The sequence below is a fragment of the Homarus americanus genome, unplaced genomic scaffold (genome assembly GCF_018991925.1).
Source record: "Homarus americanus isolate GMGI-L3 unplaced genomic scaffold, GMGI_Hamer_2.0 scaffold7626, whole genome shotgun sequence".
NCBI classification, from domain to species: Eukaryota; Metazoa; Arthropoda; class Malacostraca; order Decapoda; family Nephropidae; genus Homarus; species Homarus americanus.
In genome coordinates, this window is record NW_024718273.1 from 19,618,064 (window position 1) to 19,645,710 (window position 27,647).

The following is a 27,647-nucleotide window of genomic DNA, read 5'->3' on the forward strand; positions in this document are numbered from 1 at the left end:
TTGGTACCTGTAGGAGGGGCAGACGTTGGACCAGCCTTGGATAATACATTACCTTTTGTACTTCTGTTACATGTACAGGTGTGGGAGGTGTTGTACAGGTGTGGAGGTGTGTGTGTGTGAATTTCATAATAATATCTCCAATTACAAATTTTTTTATCGTCTCTTAATTTGTGTTTGATCCACCACCTGTGTAAATACTTGCCCATGTCCCTCACTCCTTGTACAGTAACCATCATGTACAGTGTTGCTCTCCTCTTAGAACTCTCGGCACCAGATGGTATAACAGTGGCTGAGTGAGACAATCATCCCCTGACGTAGAGGAAGAGCTTGCGTTCCTAAATAGATGAATCCACAACAAATCCGTCACTCGTTCTTGTACAGAGATCCTTATAACCCTGTTTACGTGTCATATAAAGTCTCTCTTATAATATATTAAATTAAAAGCTACAAAGTGAGAGTCTTCTGCCGAGGAAGTCTTTATGTAGTCTGTAGGAAAACGAATCCATTTTTGAGTTGAAAGAAATCCTAACGATCCGGATTCATGTTTCACGAACTCTGGAGCAGAAAACATTATATGATAAACTGTCGTCACTCTTAAGACGATGGTTACCTGAGACGGGTTAGGTTGGGTTAGGTTAGGTTAGGTTAGGTTAGGGTCAGACATTGATGGGGACTCAGAAGACAGTGGACCAATATCAGGTCAGGGACTCAGGTCATGCCCTCACACGGTTAGTTATTGAGGTATTAACACACACACAAGGCCGGCCATCAACCCCTGGCGAGCTGCACGACCCCCGACCTCGCCACTGAGCCACGCCTCGCCACTCCTCGTTATGTGTGCTTATATCTCCTTACTGGACACTTTCCCGGTAGTCAAGAGCCTTCACGTATATTACAGAGCCTCCGGAGACATTCCAAAGCCTCAGGGTACAAGACAGAGCCTCCAGGGACATTCCAAAGCCTGCACGTGACCAGTACCTGCCAACAGTGCCTGATTCACTCACTGCCTGACTGACTGACTGACTGACTGAATCATTACCTACCTACCCACCCACCCACTCACCCACCCACCCACCCTGTAAAACTTCAAGGAGATGTAGAAGAAAAAAAGTTCAAGTTTCTTTTCAATTTTGTTTTTTTATATAAGTTTATAAGTCACGTAATGCCCAGAGCGGTGACATGTGTGTGTGTGTGTGTGTGCGTGCGTGTGCGTGCGTGTTGTGTTATAGCAAATCATCTATGGAGGTACAGTACTTTAGACGGCCTTTGCTATATTAACCTTGAATTAAATTAGGTTAGGTTAGGTTAAATTAGGTTTGGTTAGGTTAGGTTAATTTAGGCTGGTTAGGTTAGTTAAAGAGAGTTAAACAGACAGAAGAGTAAAAGAAAGAGAGAGAGAGAGAGAGAGAGAGAGAGAGAGAGAGAGAGAGAGAGAGAGAGAGAGATTGGGTTTACTGTAAAAGCTCAGGTAAGCACCACTACGCAACACTAATTAATGGTGCACAAAGAACACCTGATGGCGCCACAGTGACCTGGAGGAGGGGGGGAAGAAGGAGAAGAAGTGGAGAGGGAAGGAGGAAGAAGAACTGAAGGAGGGGGAAGAGGAGGAGGGGAAAGAAGGGGGAAGAGGAGGAGGAAAGAAGGGGAAGGAAGGAGAAAGGGAGGGGGAAGGAAGAAAGTGGAGAGGAAGGGAGGGCAGGAAAGGAATGAAGGAGAACGAAAAAAGGAAGGGTGGAAAAGAAAGGGAAGGAGAGGAGGGGAGGACGGGACCACACTTTCTCTTGGGCGCTTAGGAGGAAGGGGGGGTGAAGGAGGGCAGGTAGTCATTAAGGCTACACCTGTATATCAGATAACCTGGCTTCTTCCAGCCCACCATAACACTGTCACCTGTGTGTGTGTGTGTGTGTGTGTGTGTGTGTGTCTGTGTCTCTGTCTGCCTGTGTGTGTGTGTCTCTGTCTGCCTGTGTGTGTGTGTGTGTGTGTGTTATCCCACTTAACTATTAACAAAACCTGACCTTGTTTCCTGTCCATCAAAAACATGACCGAATGTAAACAAAGAGAATGTCATCACCAGGGAGGTCAGGTCAAGTTTGGGGGGGCTGCGCATTCCCCCTTCTCTGTTTGTTACGAGTTTCTTTGACCCCCCTGCCTCCCTCCCTTCCGCCCCTCCCTTCTTCTCCTTCCGAACCCTGCAGTCACCGTTCTCACATCACCAATACAACCGTTCTCACATCACCAATACACCGTACCCACATCACCAATACACCGTTCTCACATCACCAATACACCGTTCTCACATCACCAATACACCGTTCTCACATCACCAATACACCGTTCTCACATCACCAATACACCGTTCTCACATCACCAATACACCGTTCTCACATCACCAATACACCGTTCTCACATCACCAAGTCACCGTTCTCACATCACCATACACCGTTCTCACATCACCAATACACCGTTCTCACATCACCAATACACCGTTCTCACATCACCACACCGTACTCACATCACCAATACACCGTTCTCACATCACCAAGTCACCGTTCTCACATCACCATACACCGTTCTCACATCACCATACACCGTTCACATCACCAAGTCACCGTTCTCACATCACCAATACACCGTTCACATCACCAATACACCGTTCTCACATCACCAATACACCGTTCTCACATCACCAATACACCGTACCACATCACCAATACACCGTTCTCACATCACCAATACACCGTTCACATCACCAATACACCGTTCTCACATCACCAAGTCACCGTTCTCACATCACCAATACAACGTACTCACATCACCAATACACCGTACTCACATCACCAATACACCGTTCTCGCATCACCGTCACCGCTCTCACATCACCAATACACCGTTCTCACATCACCAATACACTGCACTCACATCACCAATACACCGTTCTCACATCACCAAGTCACCGTTCTCACATCACCAATACACCGTACTCACATCACCAATACACCGTTCTCACATCACCAATACACCGTTCTCACATCACCAATACACTGCCTCACATCACCAAGTCACCGTTCTCACATCACCACACCGTTCTCACATCACCAATACACCGTTCTCACATCACCACACACCGTTCTCACATCACCAATACACCGTTCTCACATCACCAAGTCACCGTTCTCACATCACCAATACACCGTTCTCATATCACCAATACACCGTCTCATCACCAATACACCGTACCACATCACCACACCGTTCTCACATCACCAATACACCGTTCTCACATCACCAATACACCGTTCTCACATCACCAATACACCGTTCTCACATCACCAAGTCACCGTTCTCACATCACCACAGTTCTCACATCACCAATACACCGCTCACATCACCAATACAACCGTTCTCACATCACCAATACACCTCACATCACCAATACAATTCCTCACATCACCAATACACCGTTCTCACATCACCAATACACCGTTCTCACATCACCAATACACCGTTCTCACCAATACACCGTTCTCACATCACCAATACACCGTCTCACATCACCAATACACCGTTCTCACATCACCAATACACCGTTCTCACATCACCAATACACTGTTCTCACATCACCAATACACCGTTCTCACTCACCAGGAAAGCTCTTTAGTAACGTGACAGTGGGAATTATTTATAAGACCCTTGCATTGTCCCACTGTCGTTTCCCTGAAGCGTAATTGACTCGTAACTCTCACTCTCTGATGCTGTGGGGTAGTTGGGGTCAGGGGTGGTAGTAGTGGTTGTGGTGATTGTTGTAGTGATGGAATAAATGGTAATAGTAGTAGTGGTGACGGTAGTTTGTAGGGGTAGTAATGTGGTAGTGGTTGTAGTGGTAGTTGGGTGTCAGGAGGGAGGTTGTTGGGGGTCAGGGAGGTGTCGTGAGGGAGTTGTGGGGTGTCAGGGAGGAGGTTGTTGGGGGTCAGGGGTAGTGGGGGTGCTGGAGGAGGAGGTTGTTGGGGTCAGTGGTAGTTGGGTCAGGAGGGAGGTTGTTGGGTCAGGGTAGTTAGGGGTCAGGGAGGAGGTTGTTGGGGTTAGGTCAGGTCAGCACCATTAACTTCTTACCAGGAAACTTAACCACACTGTTCCCTTCCTGAGTACTTCCTCGTTCCCTTCCTGAGTACTTCCTCGTTCCTCCTGAGTACTTCCTCGTTCCCTCCCTGAGTACTTCCTCGTTCCTCCCTGAGTACTTCCTCGTTCCTCCCTGAGTACTTCCTCGTTCCCTCCTGAGTCCTCGCCCTCCCTGAGTACTTCCTCCTTCCATCCCTGAGTACTTCCTTCCTCCTCCTCCTTCCCTCCTCTCTCCTCCCTCCTCTCCTCCTTCCCTCTCTCCTCCTCCATTCCTCCCTGTGTACACTCCTCCCTCTCTTCCTCCCTGTGTACACGGTGTGGTCAGGTGTACTGGACCCACTAACTAGTTGTGTATTGAAGCGTCGGAGAATACCATTAAGGCCAGGAAATGACGTCATCAAGAAGGATAATGACGTCACGGGAATGAAATGATGTCATAGAGAAGGATAATGACGTCACGGGAATGAAATGATGTCATAGAGAAGGATAATGACGTCACGGGCTGCAAAATAACGTCATTGGTGGGATAAAAGTTTAATAAGTGTAAGGAAGGTGTGTTATTGGTCAGGGCGGGGGGAGGCAGATGTTGTGTACTCCTAACCTGACCTGACCCGACCTAACCTGACCTGACCTGACTTGACCTACTGTAACTTAACCTAACCTAATATTGGTTACAGTCCAACTATTTACATTTTGGTTAGTGGTAGAGACTTTGAGAGAGGGGGGTGAGGGAGAGAGGGGGAGGGAGAGAGGGAGAGGATGAGAGAGGGAGGGGGAAGAGAGTGAGAGTGTGTGTACGTATGTGTGTATTATTATGTGTGTGTAGTCACCCCCCACCAGGTAAACACCGGGGGACACACGTGGCACCAGCAGCAGTCGTCAGTGAAATATATCATCATTCAGGAGGTTGTGATAGTTTCTGTAGCGATAAAGAGACGTAATATTTTTCACCTTGACATTACGGGCGAGAAGGGTGGAAGTCTCTCTCTCTCTCTCTCTCTCAAGGTCTTTGCTGGTGTTCATCACTAGGCCTAATGTGTTCATCACTAGGCCTAATGATCATAGCTGGTTAAATCGAATGGTCAGTCTGGTAGCCAGTGGCAATTATCATCATTAAGTAACTGTACATATTATTGATAACATTTAATTTTGTTTATTCTGTCGTAATAAATTAATGTATTGTACCTGGAATTGTTCAGATTTATATGTGGAAAAGTCAGAGAATTTGTTTTGTCTGGCCAGTAAACACCCTGGTTAGGTTAGGTTAATGTATGGTTAAGTAAGGTTAGGTTAAATCAGGTTATGTTAAGTTAACGTTAGATTTGGTTAAGTTAGGTTACATTGGCGTGAGGTTAAGTCATATTGGGTCAGGTTAGATTAGGTTGGGTTAAGTCAGGTTAAGATAGATTAGGTTAAACAAGGTTAGCGATAAGATGTTTAATCACGCGTTGTAAGAGACCGTGAACGTGTAGCCTCTGAGGTGATCACTACTCACCAGCTGGGGCACGGCGGGTCATAAAGAGTGACCAGAACACAGTACCAACCTTGCCCGGGGTCACTCTGTTGTTACTTCCCCCTGGGAGGACCTCAGTGTGGCGGGAGATGTTCTGGCTGGCTGGGCTGGGGGAGAGATTCAGGGAAGCTCAGTGTTGCGCCAGACGCCAGAGAGTGAGGAGCACTGCTGCCTCTCTCGCCTCAGACACTTGTGATCTTTTAGGCTTTACGTTTAATGATCGTTTATTGGACTATACGTTTTAACAGTGACAATGAAACTTCTCCCTGGCTTCTGTTGCTACTGCTGCACTCCTCACTGACATACAGGTTGGTACTTGAGGCGGTGAGGGTGTTCTTGTTGAGGGGTTTGTTTCCCGCGGGGTATTGTGGGTAGAGGTGGACGGCGGGCAGCAGCGGGAGCGGAGGAGTGAAAGGGGGGACCTCTCAGTGACCCCGGCCGACCGCTGCTCTCCTATCACACACCCTTTCGTCTCATGCGTGTGTGTGGTGGCCATTACTCTGCTTCTATCTCTCTAATATATATCATCTTATTGTTTCTCATCTCTCTTATATATTTCTTGTTGACTGATAACATGATTGTGTAGGTGACGATAACAACGAGAGAGAGAGAGAGAGATGCCCGCCATGACAGTAACCCCCTGTCATGAGGTGAGGAGGGGGGGGTATCATGCTTCTACTTCCTCTTTCCCCCCCCTCTCCCCCACCCCCCTTGTCGTGATCAGTGGTGGGTACGTGTGTCTGTCTCTGTCAAGGTTTATGCCAACTGGTTATTATTTTTGTGTCCTGTCATGAAGGTATTGCTGACAGGTGAGTCTGGACAGGTGAGGCTAAGGTGAGTCTGGTCAGGTAACAGGTGTGGGTAAGGTGAGTCTGGTCAGGTAACAGGTGTGGGTGAGGTGAGTCTGGTCAGGTGACAGGTGTGGGTTAGGTGAGTCTGGTCAGGTGAGGTCGTTGGTGTCAATGGCCTTCTTGACAGATATTGCAAATCAGTATCAGTCCCATTCATTGACAACTGGGACAACTTCTACAGCAGAAGGGACCTTTATGCCAGGGATAGGGTGCACCTGTCTAGGGATGGGGTGGCAACCCTGGCTGGTTCTCTCGAGAGGGCAGTTCAAAAGATGTCGAAGTCTTTAAACTGCTTGGGGAACATATGAGCACGGGGGTGGAGGAGACTACAGTGAAAGCGGGTAAACAAAGTGAAAGGTCACAGGGAAATATATTAGGAATTATGACAAAACTAAATTAGACAGGAAGTTAAGACCTAAATGAGTCAAAGAGAAGACTCAGAACACGACGAACTTTTAACGTCTACTACGCAAACAGTAGAAGTATGAGAAATTAAATGGATGAAATCAGGGCGTTGGTATGTAACGAAAAAATCGATATAATAGCATTCACCGAAACATGGATAAACCTAGACTCACGTGAGTTACCAGTCGAATACCAAATTGCAGGATACCAATTATTCCATACCGATAGGAAGATTAGGAAAGGAGGAGGAGTAGCAATATATGTCAGGGATAATCTGAAGTGTGAAATAAATAAGGAAATAAAAACGGAGCGGAATACAGAAACAATTTGGATAGAATTAATCGACGGTAGGGAAAAATTAATCGCAGGATTAATATATAGACTTACTAATCTTGATAGAGTTAATGTGCAACTTATTTGGGGTGAAATGTGCAGGGCTTCCATAACTTTGGCCAAATAGATTGGATTGACCTTCCGGGTAATTCAGAATCAGAGGATTTTCTTGAAACAATCCAGGACTGTTTACTAAGCCAACATATAACCGAACCCACCCGGGGTAATAATATACTCGATTTAGTTCTGTCGAGGTAGGGAACGAACTTGCTCACAGCGATCACAAAGAAATTAGATTCCAGTTAGAATTTCAGGACAGCCTTAAGGAAAATTCCACTAAGGTCCCAGATTTCAGTAGGGCAAACTTTGATAGTTTGAAGAGGCAGCTGAGAGAAGAGGATGAATGGATGAGTGGAACAAGTTACCAAACATCATCATTAACTCTAATACGCTGGATAGCTTCAAACATCGGTTGGATGGATATATGAGCGATTGGGGTTGGCTGTAAATGGGACTGCCCAGTATGGGCCAATAGGCCCGCTGTAATTTCCTCCATTCTTATGCTCGTAAGACAGGTGTGGCTAAGGTGAGTCTGGTCAGATGACAGGTGTGGCTAAGATGAGTGGTCAGGTGACAGGTGTGGCTAAGGTGAGTCTGGTTGTGACAGGTGTGGCTGGTCAGGTGACAGCCTCTCTCTCTCCCCCTCCCTAACCTCCCCCCTCCTCTATCAACCTTCTCCCTCAACAGAGATAAGAACATAAAAATAGAAAGAGAACTGCATGGGCCTATTAGGCGGTCCCGTTTTACACCCTTCTTACCTCTCATAACTTATGTTTGAAGCTATCCAGCGTATTAGAGTTAATGATGATGTTTGGTAACTTGTTCCACTCGTCCACTACTCTAATTCCACTACTCTAATTTAAAACCATTGTTACGAATTTGCTCGTGGTTGAATAGTTTGAGTACCTCTGTAATGTCCCCTTTGTTTAGCCCTGACTTCCAGTTATACACCTCTATCATATCGCCCCTCGCTCTACGTCTCTCGAGGGAGTGCAAATTAAGATGCTTTAACCTGTCTCTGTACTCAAGGTTCCCAATGCCCGGGATTAGTCTTGTCACCCCACGTGGACACAACGAACACCACATTTTAACTTAGGGTTAATTCATGTTAACTTTGGTACAGATCACAGCTCTTGATAATTTGGGGTTAATTTGTGTTAACTTAAGGTACGGAACATCGTAACAGGTGACGTTAATTTGGTTAATATATGTTAACTTTAGTCTAGGACGCACTAAAACATCTTTAATGGTTCATGTTAACTATACCACAAGACCAAACTGATGTTTATATTAACTGCACGACGCGGCAACATCTTTAACTTGAAATTTATTAACTAAACCCAAAACTTTTGTTAAATCATGTTAAATTACCCCTCAACACACCACAACCAATCATGTTAATTTATTCCTTACGTGTACAACCTATGTTAAATCATGTTAACTTACCCATAACATCTACAACTTGTGTTAGATAATGTTAATTTACCCACAGAACATAGCACAATCTCGCCAAGCTTGTATTTAATTACATCAAATCGGGAGGGGAGGGAGGGGGTGGGGGCAGTGTGGAGGGAGAGCAGTAGACAGGTGATGATAACTGGCACAATACCTGGTGAATGAGTGGTGATGGTGGTGGTAGTGTACTGCATCAGGTGTTAGGTGAAGCTGTTCCTGTGTTGCACAATGATCTGGTCTGCTGAATGAGAGCAACTTGGTGTGTGTGTGTGTGTGTGTGTGCGTGTGTGTGTGTGCATGTGTGCGTGTGTGTGTGTCTGTGAGCCCAGCTGGTGAACCGGCTGACTTCACCTCCACCACACACTTTTTCTCCCTCATCTTACACCACCATAGATTCACTCCCTCCCTCCCTCCCCCCAACACACTCTTCCTCTCAACACACTTTTCTCACAACACACTCCCAGACGCCACCACCACACACTCCTCCAGTACCCCAGAACACGATCCGTAAATAGAATAACATCCAGGTTCCAAAGTACTGTTGAGTAGTCGGGGGCAAATGGTGTCAAGAAATATCCCCTTATGGTCCTGGGATGGAACGTGGGACCACTCACTTGCGAGGCGAGTGTGCTGACCACAGTACAGTACACACAGGTCCTCCCAGGGTGTCGTGTCGTCACTGAGGAATATACTTTGTAAGAATAATTTGCTGTTACAATAATAAGGTTGAGAAAGTTGAGTTTGCATCAGTGTGTGTGTGTGTGTGTGCGCGCGCGTAGTGTGTGTGTGTGTGCGTGCGTAGTGTGTGCGCGTAGTGTGTGTGTGTGTGTGCGCGTAGTGTGTGTGCGCTCGCGTAGTGTGTGTGTGTGATAGTCATACCGCCACCCCTCCGCCCTACTTCACACGACGGGTTCACAGGGGCGGTACTTTGTGACTGTGTGGAGGATTCGGGCGGTACACACACACACACACACACCACACACACCACACACACACACACACACACACACACACACACACACACACACACACACACACACACACTTTCTCTTCAAAAGTCCATTAGCATCAAGCACATATTTTGTTCCACTGACAGAGTATAAACAGGGGTTAGCGTGACGAGGAGTGTTTATTGAACTCCTGGAGAGAGAGAGAGAGGTTAGGTTAGGTCAGGATAGGTTAGTTTTAATTATATCATGTTAGGATAGATTAAGTTATGTTTGGTTAGGTTAGTTTAGGCTGTGTTGTACTGGATAAGGTTACCCCTAACTCCACCCATGGCCTCCCTGCCTCCCTCACTACGCCCATGCCCTCCCTCACTACGCTCATGCCCTCGTCGCCGCAACATTAGGGCATCTCTTGGTCCAGCAGCAGCATCCGGCTGTTACTTTCACCTCACCTCAGCGTCTCTCTCTCTCTCTCTCTCTCTCTCTCTCTCTCTCTCTCTCCTCCTCTGTAGTCTTGTTGTCTTGGTCATCAGCTCTGATTTCTACGATTTCTTGTCTTTCTCTACACACACAGACACACACACACACACACACACACACACAGACACACACACACACACACACACACACACACACACACACACACACACACACACACACACACACACACACACACACACACACACACACACACTGTATACACGAGAGGAAGAGATGAATGGGTGGATGTGTACACCATCCCACATGTCGCCCGAGAGGTGATGTTGACACAAATCAGCTGGTGCCAGGTAGGCCGGCAAGGTGTAGTGAGGGGGGCCGCGGACAGAGACTCCTTCACGATGACTTTTTCCGTGTCAACGTAGCGGTATTTATAAATTATATTCTCGTTTACATTAAGATTATAATATAGAGCTGACCTTTTATTTTATCCAATTAGTGACTTGTACTTATTTTGGTGGAGTGAATCAGTGTTTGTACAGTTAAGAATGAGAGGGAGGGAGGGAGAATGTGGGGGGGGGGTATGGTAGCGTTAGTACACATTCCTGACCAGTGTCTGAAAGTAGTAGTGAGTGTGGCAGCCCGACATTCACTCCCCACCAGCCATCCTGACCACCCCCAGCTGGCTCCTGGAGGGTGGGGTGGCTGTAATCTCACCTTTCCCTTATCATACACTCACCTCATCTATAAAATCAATCAACATTTCTGGTCTATTCTTACCAGTTCCCGCCACACCTTCACTACAAACCACATTCAACTTAATTTTTTACTACATTTTGACATTTTTTCTCCACATTACACATCCTGACTACCACACACGCCTTACTTAGACACTGGTCAATGGGTGTTACTTTTTTTTCATGGTGTTGTAATTTCCTCCCCAGACTGCCATTGTTTTCGGTCGTGATATTCATAATTGATTCTATACGTGTTATCTCACCTTAAACACCTTCTTATACGTGTTATCTCACCTTAAACACCTTCCTATACGTGTTATCTCACCTTAAACACCTTCCTATACGTGTTATCTCACCTTAAACACCTTCTTATACGTGTTATCTCACCTTAAACACCTTCCTATACGTGTTATCTCACCTTAAACACCTTCCTATACGTGTTATCTCACCTTAAACACCTTCCTATACGTGTTATCTCACCTTAAACACCTTCCTATACGTGTTATCTCACCTTAAACACCTTCCTATACGTGTTATCTCACCTTAATACACCTCCCCCGGTCTTGACACGCGACCCCTTAAACAAGAACAAGGGTTTTTTTTGTCTGTTTCGTCAATTTTCGTTATTTTTCGTTGTTTATATTCATAGTTTTCTAATTTATTCAGTTATGTCTGATTTTTTTTCTTAGCCAGATGAAGCACAAGTTACATTTAACCTGACCTCTCTATTGTTTATCTTGAGGCACACACACACACACACACACACACACACACACACAAAATAACATAGGAATGGGGGAAACTGCAGCGGGCCTATTGGGCAGTCCCATATACACCCAACCCCTATTGCTCATATAAGCATCCAACCTATTTTTGAAGCTATCCAGCGTATTCGAGTTAATGATGATGTTTGGTTACTTGTTCCACTCGTCCACTACTCTATTTCCAAACCAATGTTTACCTATCTTGCGCCTAAATCTATTGTTACGAGTTTGCTCCTGGTTGGATAGTTTGAGTACCTCTGTAATGTCCCCTTTGTTTAGCTCTGACTTCCATTTATACACCTCTATCATATCGTCCCTCACTCTACGTCTCTCGAGGGAGTGCAAATTAAGATGCTTTAACCTGTCTTTGTACTCAAGGTTCCCAATGCCCGGGATTAGTCTTGTCATTCTCCTCTGAATTCTTTCTAGGGATTCTATATCCATTCTGTAATACGGTGACCAGAACGGTGACCTCACTAGTCTTGTAACTAACACTCCTTTGTATGAACCCAAGTACTTTGTTAGCCTTGTTACGAGCAAATACACATTGTTTACTTGGCTTAAGATTCCTACTTATCATTACTCCTAAATCCTTCTCAGTCTGATTTCTCTATAACATCGTTGGTCATCTGGTATCTGGTTCCCCTGTTTACATCTCCTTGACTAAGTAATTTACATTTGTCCACATTGAATTTCACACACACACACAAGTTACGTTCAAGATAAGGTTACATGCATAGTAACCTAACAACTTTTCAATCAGTGTGTGTGTGTGTGTGTGTGTGTGTGTGTGTGTGTGTGTGTTAGAGGCTGCTGAACCAGTTTCTTGCCGTCTCAATTCTCACTGACGCCAGGAAGCAGGAAACGGTACGCTTCCAGATACAGGTATTGGTTATGGTACCTGTTTGACGTACCGGTATGGTCTCCTGGTATTGGTGTGGTCTCCTGGTACTGGTGTGGTCTCCTATTACCGGTACAGTCCATCATGGTACCGGTAGAGCCCATCGTGGTACTGTATCGGTATGGCAGTGGTACACCTCGTCAGCTTGGTACTTGAGGCAGTGTTGAAGTCACCAGTCGAGTGTGTGTGTGTGTGTGTATTTATTTATATTATTATTATTATTGTTTATTATTATTATTATTATTATTATTGTTATTGTTGTCGTCGTCATCATCTGAGAGAAGGATTACAATAATTCGTTCCGTCACAACTCCCACCATTTTAACCCTGGATAAAGGGATACCCGAATTATCCACCCTGTAACAAAAGTAACTTAAGTAATACTATTTTACTTAACCAAACCTCGCGAGAGACTTACTTAAAAGGCGTGTGTTAAGTGATGGTGTGCAGGTGTGCTGTTTTTTGTGTAGAGAGGCGGAGTACACACCTGAAAAAACTAGTAACCCGTTGTTGATGATCTTACACGGACAGCAGGTGTATGTATGTGTGTGTGTGTGTGTGTGTGTGTGTGTGTGTGTGTGTGTGTGTGTGTGTTACAGGTAGAGAAATAATAATATTTACTTGATAATTACAAAAGGTTAATATATCAATAATTACTTGTGGAGTTATTTTATTTATTTTAACAAGATGAGGGTACAGGTGAGGGGTGAGGGGTGTGGTGAGGGATGTGGTGAGAGGTGTGGTGAGGGAGGACACACCTGTACTTAACCTTGTGTGTGCTTAGAGAGAGAGAGGTGACACTTCCGGTACGATATGTTACCTGTCTGACCACATCCCCTGTAGAGGCTCAGTGATGCGATGTATTAAGTGTTGTGGTGGTGGTTGTGGTAGTGGTGGTAGTAGTAGTAGTAGTGGTGGTAGTGATAGTGGTGGTAATAGGAGTTGTAGTATTATTATTAGTGATAGTGTTGGTGGTGATGGTAGTAGTAGTGGTAGGTACAACACACTGGTGATAGTTGTAGTACGAGTGACTTTTACTGTAGTGGTGGGTGTTGTTCACTACATAATGAGGCAACACTACAGTACTAACCTTACCTTGGGGGTTAGATTAGTACAGTATAGCGTTAGGTTAAGTTAGCGTTAGGTTAGGTGAAATAAACTGGGTTGTCTAATCTTCAAGTGAGCCGAGTAATAATGTTAAGTAATAGTTTGAGGAATGTTGTCTGTGCCTCAGTCCTGATGGTGAACGTTGGTCGGAAATAAATTAAATTCCTTGGAAGATTTGAACGTGTGAAGGATGCTGGGAGCCACACACAGTCTGGGCAGGTATGACTCACTTGGCCGCGGGGTTGCCTTACCTTAAACACCACCTCGTCTCTCCCTCTATGCCTCCTCCCCCCTCCCCATTCCCCTACACACCTACCCCCTACACCCTAGCATACCCACCAAAATCACCCATCAGTCACCACGAGCAACACCAGTCATCACCAAGTTCGGTCATCAGGGAGGCAGCCGTGGTTCAGGTGACTATACTGTGGTGGCCTGCATACCCAGCTCTCGGGGGCCACTTTACTCTAAATCATCCTCCCTCTTATAATTAAAACAAAGGGATATTTTCTCTCTATCTCTCTTTCTTTCTCTCCATAAATTGAAGTTATGTGTTTAGATAGTTTATAATTTATTATTTTTTGTTGTGAATTAATTTTTTTTAATGTGGTATCCATGGTGGTGGTGGAGCCAGTGGCCACAGTCAGCCCAGCCAGTCACTGACCACACCGCTGCGCCGCTCTTAACCCTATCTCCCTTCCACCTCCTCCTCATTACCAGTGTCTACCCATCGTTAACTCGTGCAACACCCGTAGAATCTTGTGTAGTGATATAAACTTACCGTGAATATCTCCAGGGGGGGAAAAAACCCGGAACGAAACGGGAAAAAAAGTTTCATGTGGGTATTTTTGGTGTGAAGGTTTTAGAGGGTGAGGTGGAGCAACATTCTGCAACACCACCACCCAACACCACCCACTACCACCACCCATCACGCCACCCACTACCACCACCCATCACGTTATTGTCATCATCAAACGGTAAGACCTACTGTGTTAATATAATATGTACCTATATATTACTTAACTCACCTTCATGATAGAGAGAATGAGACCTTGTATTGGCGGCACCATTATATAAAAAGCCATTAATTATATTGCAGTCACATACAAGCAGGATGAGAATACGTGTGTGTGTGTGTGTGTGTGTGTGTGTGTGTGTGTGTGTGTGTGTGTCTCGCCTAGATGCCCAGAATACCCTGTAGTAGGCCGTGGGCACCTTCAATACACGCGGGTATGAAACAGACCTTGTTAGGGTATAGCCTGTTAGACCTTCACCATCACCACTACTACCACCATCCCCCACCACTACTACCACCACTACCACCACCACCACCACTATCACCATCACCACCACTATCACCACTACCACCACCCCCCATCACCACCACTATCACCTGCGCCCTTGTCAACCAAGTCGTTCAGCATGCCAATGACATCTCAGGGCATGGTAGGGCATGACAATCCTTCTGGGGGTCAATGGAATGATGGGGGTTGGGCATGATCTGGGTATAGTGTCGGGTGAGGTGATAATTGTGGTAGTGATGGTGATAATTGTGGTAGTGATGGTGATAATTGTGGTAGTGATGGTGATAATTGTGGTAGTGATGGTGATAACAGTAGTAGTAATGGAAGTGTCGGTGGTAGTAGTTGAGAATCGTGGGAGTAATGGTAGTAGTTGTTGTGGTAGTGGTGTATAATTTATATAAACATAATTACAGCAATAACTATTAATTACATAACATAACAGGAGAGAGAGAGAGAGAGAGAGAGAGAGAGAGAGACGCCATTGAAAACAAAAGGCGATCGGGGTTAAGTTATATCACATTAGATCGCAAAGTTTAAACATTATTAACACCCCTGACATGACCACCTTACGTTAGATTAATTAGGTTAGGTTGAGTTAGGTTAGGTTAGGTGTTATATATCTGGTGGTAGACAGGCAGACGGGCAGTACGGCCAGTGTTTACCTTCAGTCCGTGTTGTTGATATAGTGAGTGTGTAGACGGTGGGGGCTGGTGGTGAGGTCTGAGGGCTGGTGGTGAGGTCTGAGGGCTGGTGGTGAGGTCTGAAGGCTGGTGGTGAGGTCTGAGGGCTGGTGGTGAGGTCTGAAGGCTGGTGGTGAGGTCTGAGGGCTGGTGGTGAGGTCTGAAGGCTGGTGGTGAGGTCTGAAGGAGGTCTGAAGGCTGGTGGTGAGGGCTGGTGGTGAGGTCTGAGGGCTGAGTGGTGAGGTCTGAGGCTGGTGGTGAGGTCTGAGGGCTGGTGGTGAGGTCTGAGGGCTGGTGGTGAGGTCTGAAGGCTGGTGGTGAGGTCTGAGGGCTGGTGGTGAGGTCTGAAGGCTGGTGGTGAGGGCTGGTGGTGAGGTCTGAGGCTGGTGGTGAGGTCTGAGGGCTGGTGGTGAGGTCTGAAGGCTGGTGGTGAGGTCTGAGGCTGGTGGTGAGGTCTGAAGGCTGGTGGTGAGGGCTGGTGGTGAGGTCTGAGAGCTGGTGGTGACGTTGGGGGCTGCAGGTGAGGCCTGGAGGCCACGGCCCCATATGTGGAAGGGGCAGCAGATGGCCTAATATGGCCTCCTGGACCAACCTTGCCCGTCTCACCTCACACCATAACCTCATTCATCCACCACACTACCACACCACCACACCACCACACCACCACACACCACACACCACACCACCACACCGTTATCACCCACACACCGACTCTTTATATTCCAACACACAAAAGCCTAAAATTATCCTCGTTTAGATACAAAAAATAGCTTGTTTAACGACCTCAGGTGACCATAGTTCTCTCCCACACACACCCACACACACACACACACACACACACACACACACACACACACACACACACGCACCTGGGTGGAGTCCTTCAGTCAGGTCAACCTTTAACTAATTAAGAGTTAATCCCACCATCACACCTGTTATGTGCGTTCACCTTATAACTCTAATTAGTCATTATAGTTAGCCTACCTGAGGACCATACAGGTAAGTACTCACTATCACACCTTCCCTAATTAGTGTCTAGTTAAGGTAGAGTCTCGGTAGAATTGTATCTCCTAATTCTACCTCACTACCACATTCTACCACACCACACATCACCACACACTACCACACCAGTGTAATTGAAGTTGAAGCAATTTATTTAACCACATTAACACAGATGCAAAGTAAACAATAACAACAATGACATGACAGCAACAATAATGACATGACAGGAACAATAATGACATGACAGCAACAATAATGACATGACAGCAACAATAATGACATGACAGCAACAATAATGACATGACAGCAACAATAATGACATGACAGCAACTCTACATAACACATTATAAACGTGTTTTCGTTTATGACGCCTCACAGTGATAGCTTGGCGTGGGTTAGGCTACAGTGACACAGGTGGAGGGAAATGGTGTTACAGTGATCTTACAGTGACACAGGTGGAGGGAAATGGTGTTACAGTGATCTTATAGTGACACAGGTGGAGGGATATGGCGTTACAGTGATCTTACAGTGACACAGGTGGAGGGAAATGGCGTTACAGTGATCTTACAGTGACACAGTGTGGAGGTGGAGGGAATGGCGTTACAGTGATCTTACAGTGACACAGGTGGAGGGAAATGGTGTTACAGTGATCTTACAGTGACACAGATGGAGGGAAATGGTGTTACAGTGATCTTACAGTGACACAGGTGGAGGGATATGGCGTTACAGTGATCTTACAGTGACACAGGTGGAGGGAAATGGCGTTACAGTGATCTTACAGTGACAGGTGGCATTATAGTGACCTTACAGTGACTGTAGACCATGACCTCGAGAGTGAGGTTACAGTCACGGCCACACACCTGGTGTTGCTACTGTCCAGCCTTGACCACACCTTAACCAGCACCTGTTCACCCTGTGTCTGTGTGGGGAATGCTGAGAGAGAGAGAGAGAGATAGAGAGATGTGGAAGGAATGCGAGAGAGAGCGAGACAAAAGTAGCTTGAGAGAGAGGGAGAGAGAGGGAGAGGCTTATGTAGAAGGGGGTGTTTGAGCCAGCCAGCAGCCCCTAGACAAAGGCCCTACATTGACCAGTCACGAATAATAACTTTCAGTACACTCTTGTTCACGGTTGTATCTCGTGTTCACAGCAGATGAATACAACTCCATCTGTGGGGTAGAGAAGTGTGTCGGTGACTCGTTCCAGCTGTTCAGACTCGTTCCAGCTGTTCAGACTCTTTCCAGCTGTCCAGAGACTCGTTCCAGCTGTCCAGAGACTCGTTCCAGCTGTCCAGAGACTCGTTCCAGCTGTCCAGATACCAAAACGTATATAGAGTAATTTTGGTTATGACTGAAACTACAACACTTTTTTGTGTATGTTTTAAGTTCAGGTGTTGACATGACTGTAGATGTCTTCTTTACACACACACACACCACAACACAACACACCATAACACACACCACACCACCACACCACACACCACCACACCACACACCACCACACCACACCACACCACCACAACACACACCACATCACACCACACACCACCACACCACAACACACACCACCACAACACACCACACCACAACACACACCACACCACCACACACACACACACACCACCACACCACACACCACCACACCACACCACACCACCACAACACACACCACCACAACACACACCACCACAACACACACCACCACATCACACCACACCACCACACACCACACCACCACAACACACACCACCACACCACACCGGTTCCAAACAAGGTGTCGTGCCAACCCCGACATCACCCATTAAGATGTTGTCAGTCTCGTGGGCGTGTTCATACCTCACATCACCGTATAGTGAAGGTGATGCTCTTAGTCAGGGTGGTGACGCATTGGGGCGGGGCGTAGGCCAGGGTAAGGTGTGGCAGCTTCTAGTGATGACCAGTAAAAAATATTTACTGTTTTAAGCACACGTAACCACAATATTGTTGAAGTGAGACTGTCAGGTTAACGAGGTGGTTCTTGCCATAGTAAGACTGTCAGGTTAACGAGGTGGTTCTTGCCATAGTAAGACTGTCAGATTAACGAGGTGGTTCTTGCCATAGTAAGACTGTCAGAGGTAAATGAAGTAGTTCTGCCGTTAGTAACATTTGCTGTGCCGTGAAAAAGTGAAAGTGTCCACTAGGCCTGATGACCCGCCAGCAACACTCTACATTAAGATCTTTTATAGTACACGAGGAGGCAGTCAGGCTGGTCTGCGACGCCCTTCACTTTCCAGACTATAAACTTATAGTTACCTATTCACAGCTGGGTGAAATGGGGGTGCCTCGGGCGCGAACCAGTGATCCTGAGGAAAAGAGTCGAGTGCTATGTTCACTGGGCCTCTGCTCCCTCTTGTGGCTCACAGCAGATAAAAAATGTAACAGTTTTCCCCCTTGTGTGGGTGGTGGTGTTACTGGCAACACTGTACAGCCTACAGCAATTGGCAGTCCTGACGGGATGTGTGTGATTTTGGGGTGTACTGTACTGTGTGTTATATTCCAACTGTGTCGTCAGATCTGTAGCCGGAGACAATGAACACACTGCTACTGTTACTCTTGTGGTCACTAATATATCTCAGCCCCCTAGTTTGTGTGTTCCTTGGTGCTTATTGTTGTGTTTCTTACAGGAGGTAGAGGACCACGTACAAGGGCACGGTGACCTGCGGGCGCTGACGGAGGCTCGTGGCTGGGAGGTGGCCAGACCCGAGCGGCGCGTCGTGCACGAGTCAGCCCGCAAGTGGGGCACTGTTGATACTGAAGACGTGCACGAGACCAGCAGAGTCCAGGTAACACCTACACCACCTGTCCTGTCCTCACCTTCACTTGTCTCACTTGTCTTTAACACCTGCCCTTGTCTTCACCAGCCTCACCTGTCCTCACCTGTCCTCACCTTCACTTGTCTCACTTGTCTTTAACACCTGCCCTTGTCTTCACCAGCCTCACCTGTCCACACCTGTCCTCACCTTCACTTGTCTCACTTGTCTTTAACACCTGCCCTTGTCTTCACCAGCCTCACCTGTCCTCACCTGTCCTCACCTTCACTTGTCTCACTTGTCTTTAACACCTGCCCTTGTCTTCACCAGCCTCACCTGTCCTCACCTGTCCTCACCTTCACTTGTCTCACTTGTCTTTAACACCTGCCCTTGTCTTCACCAGCCTCACCTGTCCACACCTGTCCTCACCTTCACTTGTCTCACTTGTGTTTGGCACCTGTCCCACCTGTGTCTTCACCACCAGCCTCACCTGTCCACACCTGTCCTCACCTTCACTTGTCTCACTTGTCTTTAACACCTGCCCTTGTCTTCACCAGCCTCACCTGTCCACACCTGTCCTCACCTTCACTTGTCTCACTTGTCTTTAACACCTGCCCTTGTCTTCACCAGCCTCACCTGTCCTCACCTGTCCTCACCTTCACTTGTCTCACTTGTCTTTAACACCTGCCCTTGTCTTCACCAGCCTCACCTGTCCTCACCTGTCCTCACCTTCACTTGTCTCACTTGTCTTTAACACCTGCCCTTGTCTTCACCTGTCCACACCTGTCCACACCTGTCCTCACCTTCATATCATACAATTGTCCCCAACACCTGTCCCCGGGCCAAGGAAGGACCGGACAGATGTCATCTGTGTAAAATTTTCATTATTTCATAATATTTTTAGTTGATTTAACTTAGAAGTTAAATATATTATACAGGCCAGTCAGTCAGCTCTCTCCTCCCTGTCAATAATACTCCCTTATTATCCCTGATAGAAGAGGTAGGAGGACATTCTCTACCTTCCTGTTAGTAGAATGTCCTCTATCCTCCCTGGCAATAGAACGGCCTCTATTCTTCCCGGTGGTGTTTCAGGACGGGCACGTGGTGACAGAGACGGAGAGAACGACCCAGCACGAGCAGTACGAGAACGAGTCACTGCCAGACTCTGGGTCTTCCCTCAGTGACGGGTCAGTGCACGAGGAGGCGAGGGAGACTCAACACAACATTGTTCACACCAAGGACGAGGACCTGGTCGAGTACTACGGTGTGCCCCGAGGTGGTACTCTAGCTCAGGGCGTCAAGGTCAGCCTCCACACATCGGGGCCTAGGGTGGGGGGGAGGGGGGATCAGTTAAACCAAAAATAAATACAGAAATGGAAAAATAAAGCAAATCAAGAGTTATCAAAGTAAGAAAAATATTGAGATCCTGTAAATGAAGTGGAAAGTCGGTCAGATCACCAACCTGGAACTTGGTCACAATTTTGTTTATGCCATATGGCAGCAGGGTCTACCATTAGACAACACATTAGTAATAGTTGTAATAGTAGTAGTAGCATCAGTAGTAATAGTAATATTTTATTTATTTATTTTATTTTTTTATTTTTTATTTTTTTTTTACACAGGCATTAGCCCAACCGGGCACAGGTCACTGACCCACAGCAGGCCCTGGGGGGCGATAATGTAATACTACAATAATAATAATAATAATAATAATTCATAATAAATGAAATTTTTTAAAATATTTAAATAAAAATGAAATAATAATGATAATAATAATAGCAAAAATAATAATAATAATAATAAAGACATGTTGTCAAAGTAAGAGAAGCAATTGAGACCCTGCAATTGTGTGTAAATGTGGCAGAAAGTCAGATTAGCAACATGGGACTTGATCACAATTTTTTGTGGTGCCATATGGCAGCAGGGTCTACCATTAGACAACACATTATGCTTCCAATATCTTCCCAGGCAGTAGTACCTCCCTGTTCGGTAGTTGCCTACTGCAGTAATAGTAATTATTATTAGTAGTAGTATAGTAGTACAGTACCTCAGTAGTAGTCATAATAGTAGTAATAGTATTGACTATTTTAATTATATCATCATTATTATTATATCATGAAGGTTATTCACTGTTATTTAAGGTTACAGAAGTAGGAAACAACAGTACAGTACATTAGTCCCAGCAGCACCAGCAACATAGAGTACTTGTCCATTTATTTAGGCGGCCATTTGGTGACATCATCAGTGATTCAGGTATATTTGATGCTTCAGGTTATACTTTACTTTAATTGTGTACAGGTATTTATAAGTCTTTTGACTTGGTGTTATATGTGAGTCTTTTGGACCTGGAGTTGTGTTATAAGACTTGTGTTAATGTGTTGTGTCTCCGCAGCTGGGTGAGGGGATGCATGTTGTGAGTGAAGACTTCCATGAGGACCGGGAGGGTGAGGATCTAGACTCCCTCAGTGAGAGACTCCGACGAGCTCGCCGCCTGGGAGCCTTAAAGCCCAAGCCACGGGACGCCCAAGAACGTACGGACGCCCTCACGCGACGCCCGCTGGACTATCATCAGGAGGAAGAAACCCGCAAGTCTGAGACTAACCGCTGGCTGGAGAACCACTTTGGCAGCGAGTCAGGTCGTTCTGGCAGCTCTCATCAGGACCCAGAGGAGGAGGGCGGCGGCTTGCACACAGCTGGCGGCAACGTCATCACCATCACCATGAGTCCTCGTCCGGCCACCCCCGAGGACCAGCCGGACGTTGCTCCTCCATCTATTCATCGCTGGGGAAATTCTCCAATGACTACTAACCATACACTGGCATCTAAGGCTCCCCCGCCGCCGCCGCCACCTAAACCTGCGGCAGCTTGGATGCCGCCACCGCCAGCTACCTCCTCACACCAACAGTCACCACCCAGTGAGGAGATCACACACACCATGATCGCTGCAGCCCGGGCAAAATTACGGTCAACGGGACGTATTCTAGACGACGGCGAAAACGGCACGCCACCTACCAGTCCTCCCGCCACAAACGGTGTGAGGTTTACGAGCTTACAAGACCGGACACAAGTGCTGCCACCATCTTCAGGAACCTTCGCCTCACCACCAATGTCCCCTACAGGAGTTAGTCGACCTCCTGATGACCCAGTGTACAGTAGTAGGTTCAGGTCGGGCAGTCCTGCGGGGTTTGTACCAACACGTGTGTTCTCCACACCCGGCAAAATGTCCAGACCCCCGGCAGACTCTCCTCCAGACAGTCCTCCTCCGCCTCTCCCGGCCACCCCACCACCACCACCAAGCAACAATGTCGGTAGGTCACAGTCGTTTAATGTGACCGCCAAGAACTGGATGAACGGTGGGTCAAGGACTTCGTCTTCTCGTCTTATGGATACACGAATGAAGGAGTACCGCAGTGAGGAGCAGCTGGACACCGTGGGTCACAGGCCCTCCAGACAGTGGCCCCCGACACACAGGGAAGTTTCACCAGAGCCTCAGAGGGAGACAACACCCCCTCCTCCCCCACGACAACGCAGCTCCCTGTCACCTCACACACACTACAACACAACGCCCACCAGGTCCTCCAGGCCATCCAGAATCTCAGATTTTGTAACACAAACAATCGCTAGAGATTCGGGAACACAGACCGAGTCATCACCTGTGCCACCACCGCGCACCAAGAGAAAGAGCAAACCTAAAACTTATTACTTTGGCCAAGACTCTTCATCCTCTACATCATCATCTCACAAAGCAACAAGAACACCGAACACTACAACTACTACAGCTTCATCCTACACCAGAACTAGTACACACAACCAAATGTCACCGAAGGTCGAGAGAAAGTTCCGCACGACAAAGACCATCACCCCTGTCATAGTGCCCAAAACTACCACCACTGCCAGCAGTACAAACCACAACTCCAGCATGAAGAACCGCTCGTGGCACTACCGCAGCATGGACGAGCTCAGTACAGGTGTGGATAGTACTCCCAGAGCTTCCTGGACCAACACTGTTGATCCTCGCCGGCGTCCTCGCGACTACTCTCATCAGGCTAAAGAACCAGAGATGCGGACACTGCCCAAGAAGCTGGTGAACGGCACTTTGTCTCCCAGCAAAACTTACATCTTCGGCGGCGACAATACATCAAACGGAAGCCGCGTGCGGTCGGAGTCTTCGTCTCACCTGCGGAGGTCACACGGAGGCTCCATGGTGAACGTGTCCCTGGCTGGCATGTCTTCTCCTAAGAGTAAGGCTGTGGTGGAGCCTCAGGACAGACAGTCACCACCACGAGACATTCGACCCGTCATCAGAAGTCAGAGCCTCAATGTGAAGCCCGCCCCTCTCAGTGTGCCGCCCTCAACAGTGTCTCCCAGTGTTGGTCTGTCCAGCCACCAGCGCACTTCCTCTGTATATAAATCGTCCCCTTACCTGAACCTGAGAAGTCCCAACCTCATCGCCACCATCGCCCGCTCTAACTCCACGAGACGAAGTGACGAGGACCACAACGGTAACCACGAGCGGGAAGAATCACCGCCTCCCGCCGAACGATATCGCTCTCCTCGCCAGGTGTCGGGAAGCTCTTCCCGTAGGGCCAGCCTCACGCCTACCCACAACCACAGTAATGCCCCGGTCATGAACGGCCAAGACAGCCGAGAGGAAGAAAAGCGGAACAGATTTATGAAGGGTCTCCTGACCTCGGCCCCGGAGCTCTTCCACTTCATTCACGGTGATGAAGTTGATAAACCAGGGAATGACAACGCTCCCAGTAGAACCCGTCAGCCCTCCAACCCGCCTGAATCGCCACCACAGCTGATACGACCTCCAGAATCTCCGCTGACGTCCCCTACGGTCACGTCGCCGCCAGCTTCTGCAGCCCCTCGTATCTTCACCTTCGGACGAGGGGAAACGGGATCTCTCAAGAGGAGTCCTTCACTGTTGCAGGAGAACAACAACAACAACCGCTTCAGTAGTCTTGGGAGGCCTCGGGAGAGTCTCAGCAGTAGTCACCGCGACAACAACATCTCCAGTAGTCAAAGAGAGACAACAACCACCAACCAACGCAACAGTCTCAGCTCTCAGTATCACCGTAATGCCCTCCTCAACCAAAATGGAACCAATTCTCTCTCTCGGCCAAAATTTAATCTTAAGTCGTCGGGCGACGGGTCGTCTATCCTGTACTCCACCTCCTTCCGTAACAGACAAGAACCCAACACTACGTCCCTGAACAGACGGGGCTCCGACTCCTACGACCCTCCTCCACAGTCACGGCGGTGGAGGGAACAGGAGGACGCCGTGGAAGGGAAGAGTGGAGGGAAGGTGACCTCCAATATCACAAGAGATGGAGCTGTCCTCATCCCCATAAGAGATTGGAACAGCCGCTGATACGATGGTGCTAATGTTAGATGTAGATCCTTGTATGATGATGACTCCGGTCAACTACTTATACCAAACATTTATTGTGGCGTTGTTTAATTAGTTAATAATAACTACGTCATACTCTGGCAGAGCTTTTGGTTGGATACCGAATTGTGGAGCAAGAGAAGAGCTTTATGAGGCCCAGTAACCTCAGAGGTCTGGTGATACTGTATCCACTAAAAGTCATTTTGTTATGTTCTAAACCAATGGTAGTCAATATCAAATTATTTATTAATATTAATATTTACTGGACGTCTCTCTGTTTGACGCTCTCAAGGTGGGGGGCGGAGCTCTCCTGGCCTCACTGCTGTGAGCTGAGGTTGAGCTCCTGTGAGTGGTACACCTCCCAACTCATCTGCCTACTGCAGGTATGACAGTGTTGTGTGGCGTGACTGTAACAATAGGACCTCCTTGGGTCACTCACCGTTGGTTAAAACAAGGTTATGTGTGAAGCAGATATGTTAAATGTGCCATAAAGTGTAAGACATAGTTGTGGTGAGGGGGCCCTGCCTCCTGTGGTGAGGGGGCCCATGCTTGTGTGGTGAGGGGGCCATGCCTTCTATGGTGAGGGGGCCATGTTTGTGTGATAAGGGGGGCCTCACCTTGTGTGGTGAGTTGGGATGAGAGGGCACTGCCTTGTGAGGTGAGTTGTGGTAAGGGGGCCCTGCCTAATGTTGTGTGTTGTGATGAGGGGCCCTGCCTCCTGTGGTGAGGGGGCCATGCCTTGTGGTAAGGGGGGCGTCACCTTGTGTGGTGAGTTGGGGTGAGAGGGCACTGCCTTGTGAGGCGAGTTGTGGTAAGGGGGCCCTGCCTAATGTTGTGATGGGAGCACCTGCCTCCTGTAGTGAGGGTGTGGCGCTGAAGTTGTGGTCACCCACGATTACTCACACACACACACACACGCTGTCTTGCTGGATAAATTAATCATCACTTTAATTGTGTGTTAAACACCATTGTTCAGTACAGTACACACCAAGCTCTACTATACCTTCTTCTCTGCATCAGTAATAAGTGACTTGAGATATTGCAGTGTTTCCCGACGGTCAGTTGCTGCTCTCAACTATACTCTCGCTTAAAGAAAAAAAAGTAGAAATAAATGACTTTTAAGTAAAAACTCCTACCTTAACTTTTGTACTAAACAGGTTTTGACTTCATAATGACCGTCGATTCAGCTTTAATGACGAATGTGAAAGTAATATCAATAGAACTGGATCATTTTATCTTTAGTTATTTTTTGGCTGCCCACAAACTTTAATCTTCTTACCTCAGAGAGACATTTTCCACTGTTGGCTTCGTCACTCACATCTAACCAAATACTAGTGAGGGTTGTGTCTTATTATGGCTTCCTGTTCTTTGTCTTCCCTTAATTAATTTTTAATTCTAATCGTCCGTGTACATTATATGTTTATTGACGTATTATTGGTAAGGAACGTTTGCATAAAATGTATGTTGTTAGTTTAAGGTGATTGTGTATATTTTAAATAACTGTATAAATACTGTAATAGGTGAGTTTGATGTCATAAACCAGTAGTTGATAACACTCTACATGATGCCATATCATGATTTTTGCCAAATGTTAAGTGTCATGAGCTATTAATATATAAGTATTAGTAAACAGCTTTATTTTCAGTAAATATTGTAATCTCAAGGATTGTATTTTTTATTGACAATATTTTTTAAAACAAATGAAGGTTTATAGTGAGGATTTGTGAAAATATGAAGAAAGGGATGATGATGTGGCAGTGTGTCCAGTGCCGGATTTAGACCTGTGGAGGTCCATGGGCAGCCTCTTTGTGGAGACCCCCCTCATTATAACTACCCAAGAGGGTGGGGTGGCGAGTGAAGCGAGCCTAAACATCTAGGAGTTTCGGGGGCGCTGTAAGCCCCCCGGGAAAATTTTGAAATTTGAACACTTCTGGAGAATTTTGAAGCCATATGCAGTTATATTGAGGAAATTAGAACATTTTGTAATATGTGGAGGCCCCTGGGCAGCTGCCCACTCCTGAATCTGGCCCTGAGTGTGTCACCTCAGCTCCTGTCTACATCCATATTCTCCCTTAGACAAAATCCTGTACTGTACTGTATAGTGCATTGAGTGGGTCGCTATATTCTGAGCTGCATGGCTGGCTTGTGAGACACTTTACAAGCCTTTAACGCTTGTAAGTAAGTAAATAAGTAAGTGGTGTAGAACGGTATAACGCTTACCTCTTCTGTTTTGGTGGCTTGTGTTAGACATAAGCCAGTCAAGTCAAGCCTAATGCCATGCTAGCTCACTCTCCTCAATTTTTATTACCATTAATATTATCCGTCCAAATGTCTTTACCTTTATTTTCCAATATATAGACTTTTATTGAAGTGATGGAAATAATATGCGAGTGAAAATTAACTTTATTGTGGTGATAAATGGATATCTGTCACATGCTAGGTAATGCTTCATAACCACAATTATTCATGCCACAGTTTTGTATCATCCTGTCATTAAAGTATACACAGACTGACTCACTCTGTTTATTAAGACCATATGTGTACCGGCAGTTGGATATGTGTTTGAGTAATGTTAAACATCTTGCATAAGAGTCGCCTGAAGATTCACCACCTCTCCTCCCCCTCCATCATATTTCATGTGAAGATTAACCACCCTGATGAAATAAGCTGGTAGAGGGTGGCCAATCTTCAGGTGAAATAAGTTGCTGGGTGAATCTTGGGGCGAAATAAGTTGCTGGGTGAATCTGTAGGTGAAATAAACTGGATGAATCATTAGGTGAAATTAGCTGTTGAGTGATTATTCAGGTAAAATAAGCTTGAGGTGTTTTGAGGAAATATATACTGTAATATTTT

The 27,647-nt window shown here is 46.7% G+C and overlaps 1 protein-coding gene across 1 annotated transcript in view; it reads left to right on the forward strand.

Moving 5' to 3' along the window:
* The window catches only part of LOC121859608 (serine/arginine repetitive matrix protein 1-like), a 61,630-nt gene extending 35,173 nt beyond the window's left edge, over nt 1-26,457 (forward strand). The window contains exons 5-9 of the mRNA XM_042356547.1: nt 12,475-12,629; nt 14,495-14,605; nt 19,274-19,432; nt 20,492-20,701; nt 21,792-26,457. Coding sequence (XP_042212481.1) covers nt 12,475-12,629; nt 14,495-14,605; nt 19,274-19,432; nt 20,492-20,701; nt 21,792-24,776 — 3,620 coding nt within the window. The 3' untranslated portion in view covers nt 24,777-26,457. The remainder of the gene's footprint in view (nt 1-12,474; nt 12,630-14,494; nt 14,606-19,273; nt 19,433-20,491; nt 20,702-21,791) is intronic.
* Nucleotides 26,458-27,647: the final 1,190 nt, after the last annotated feature.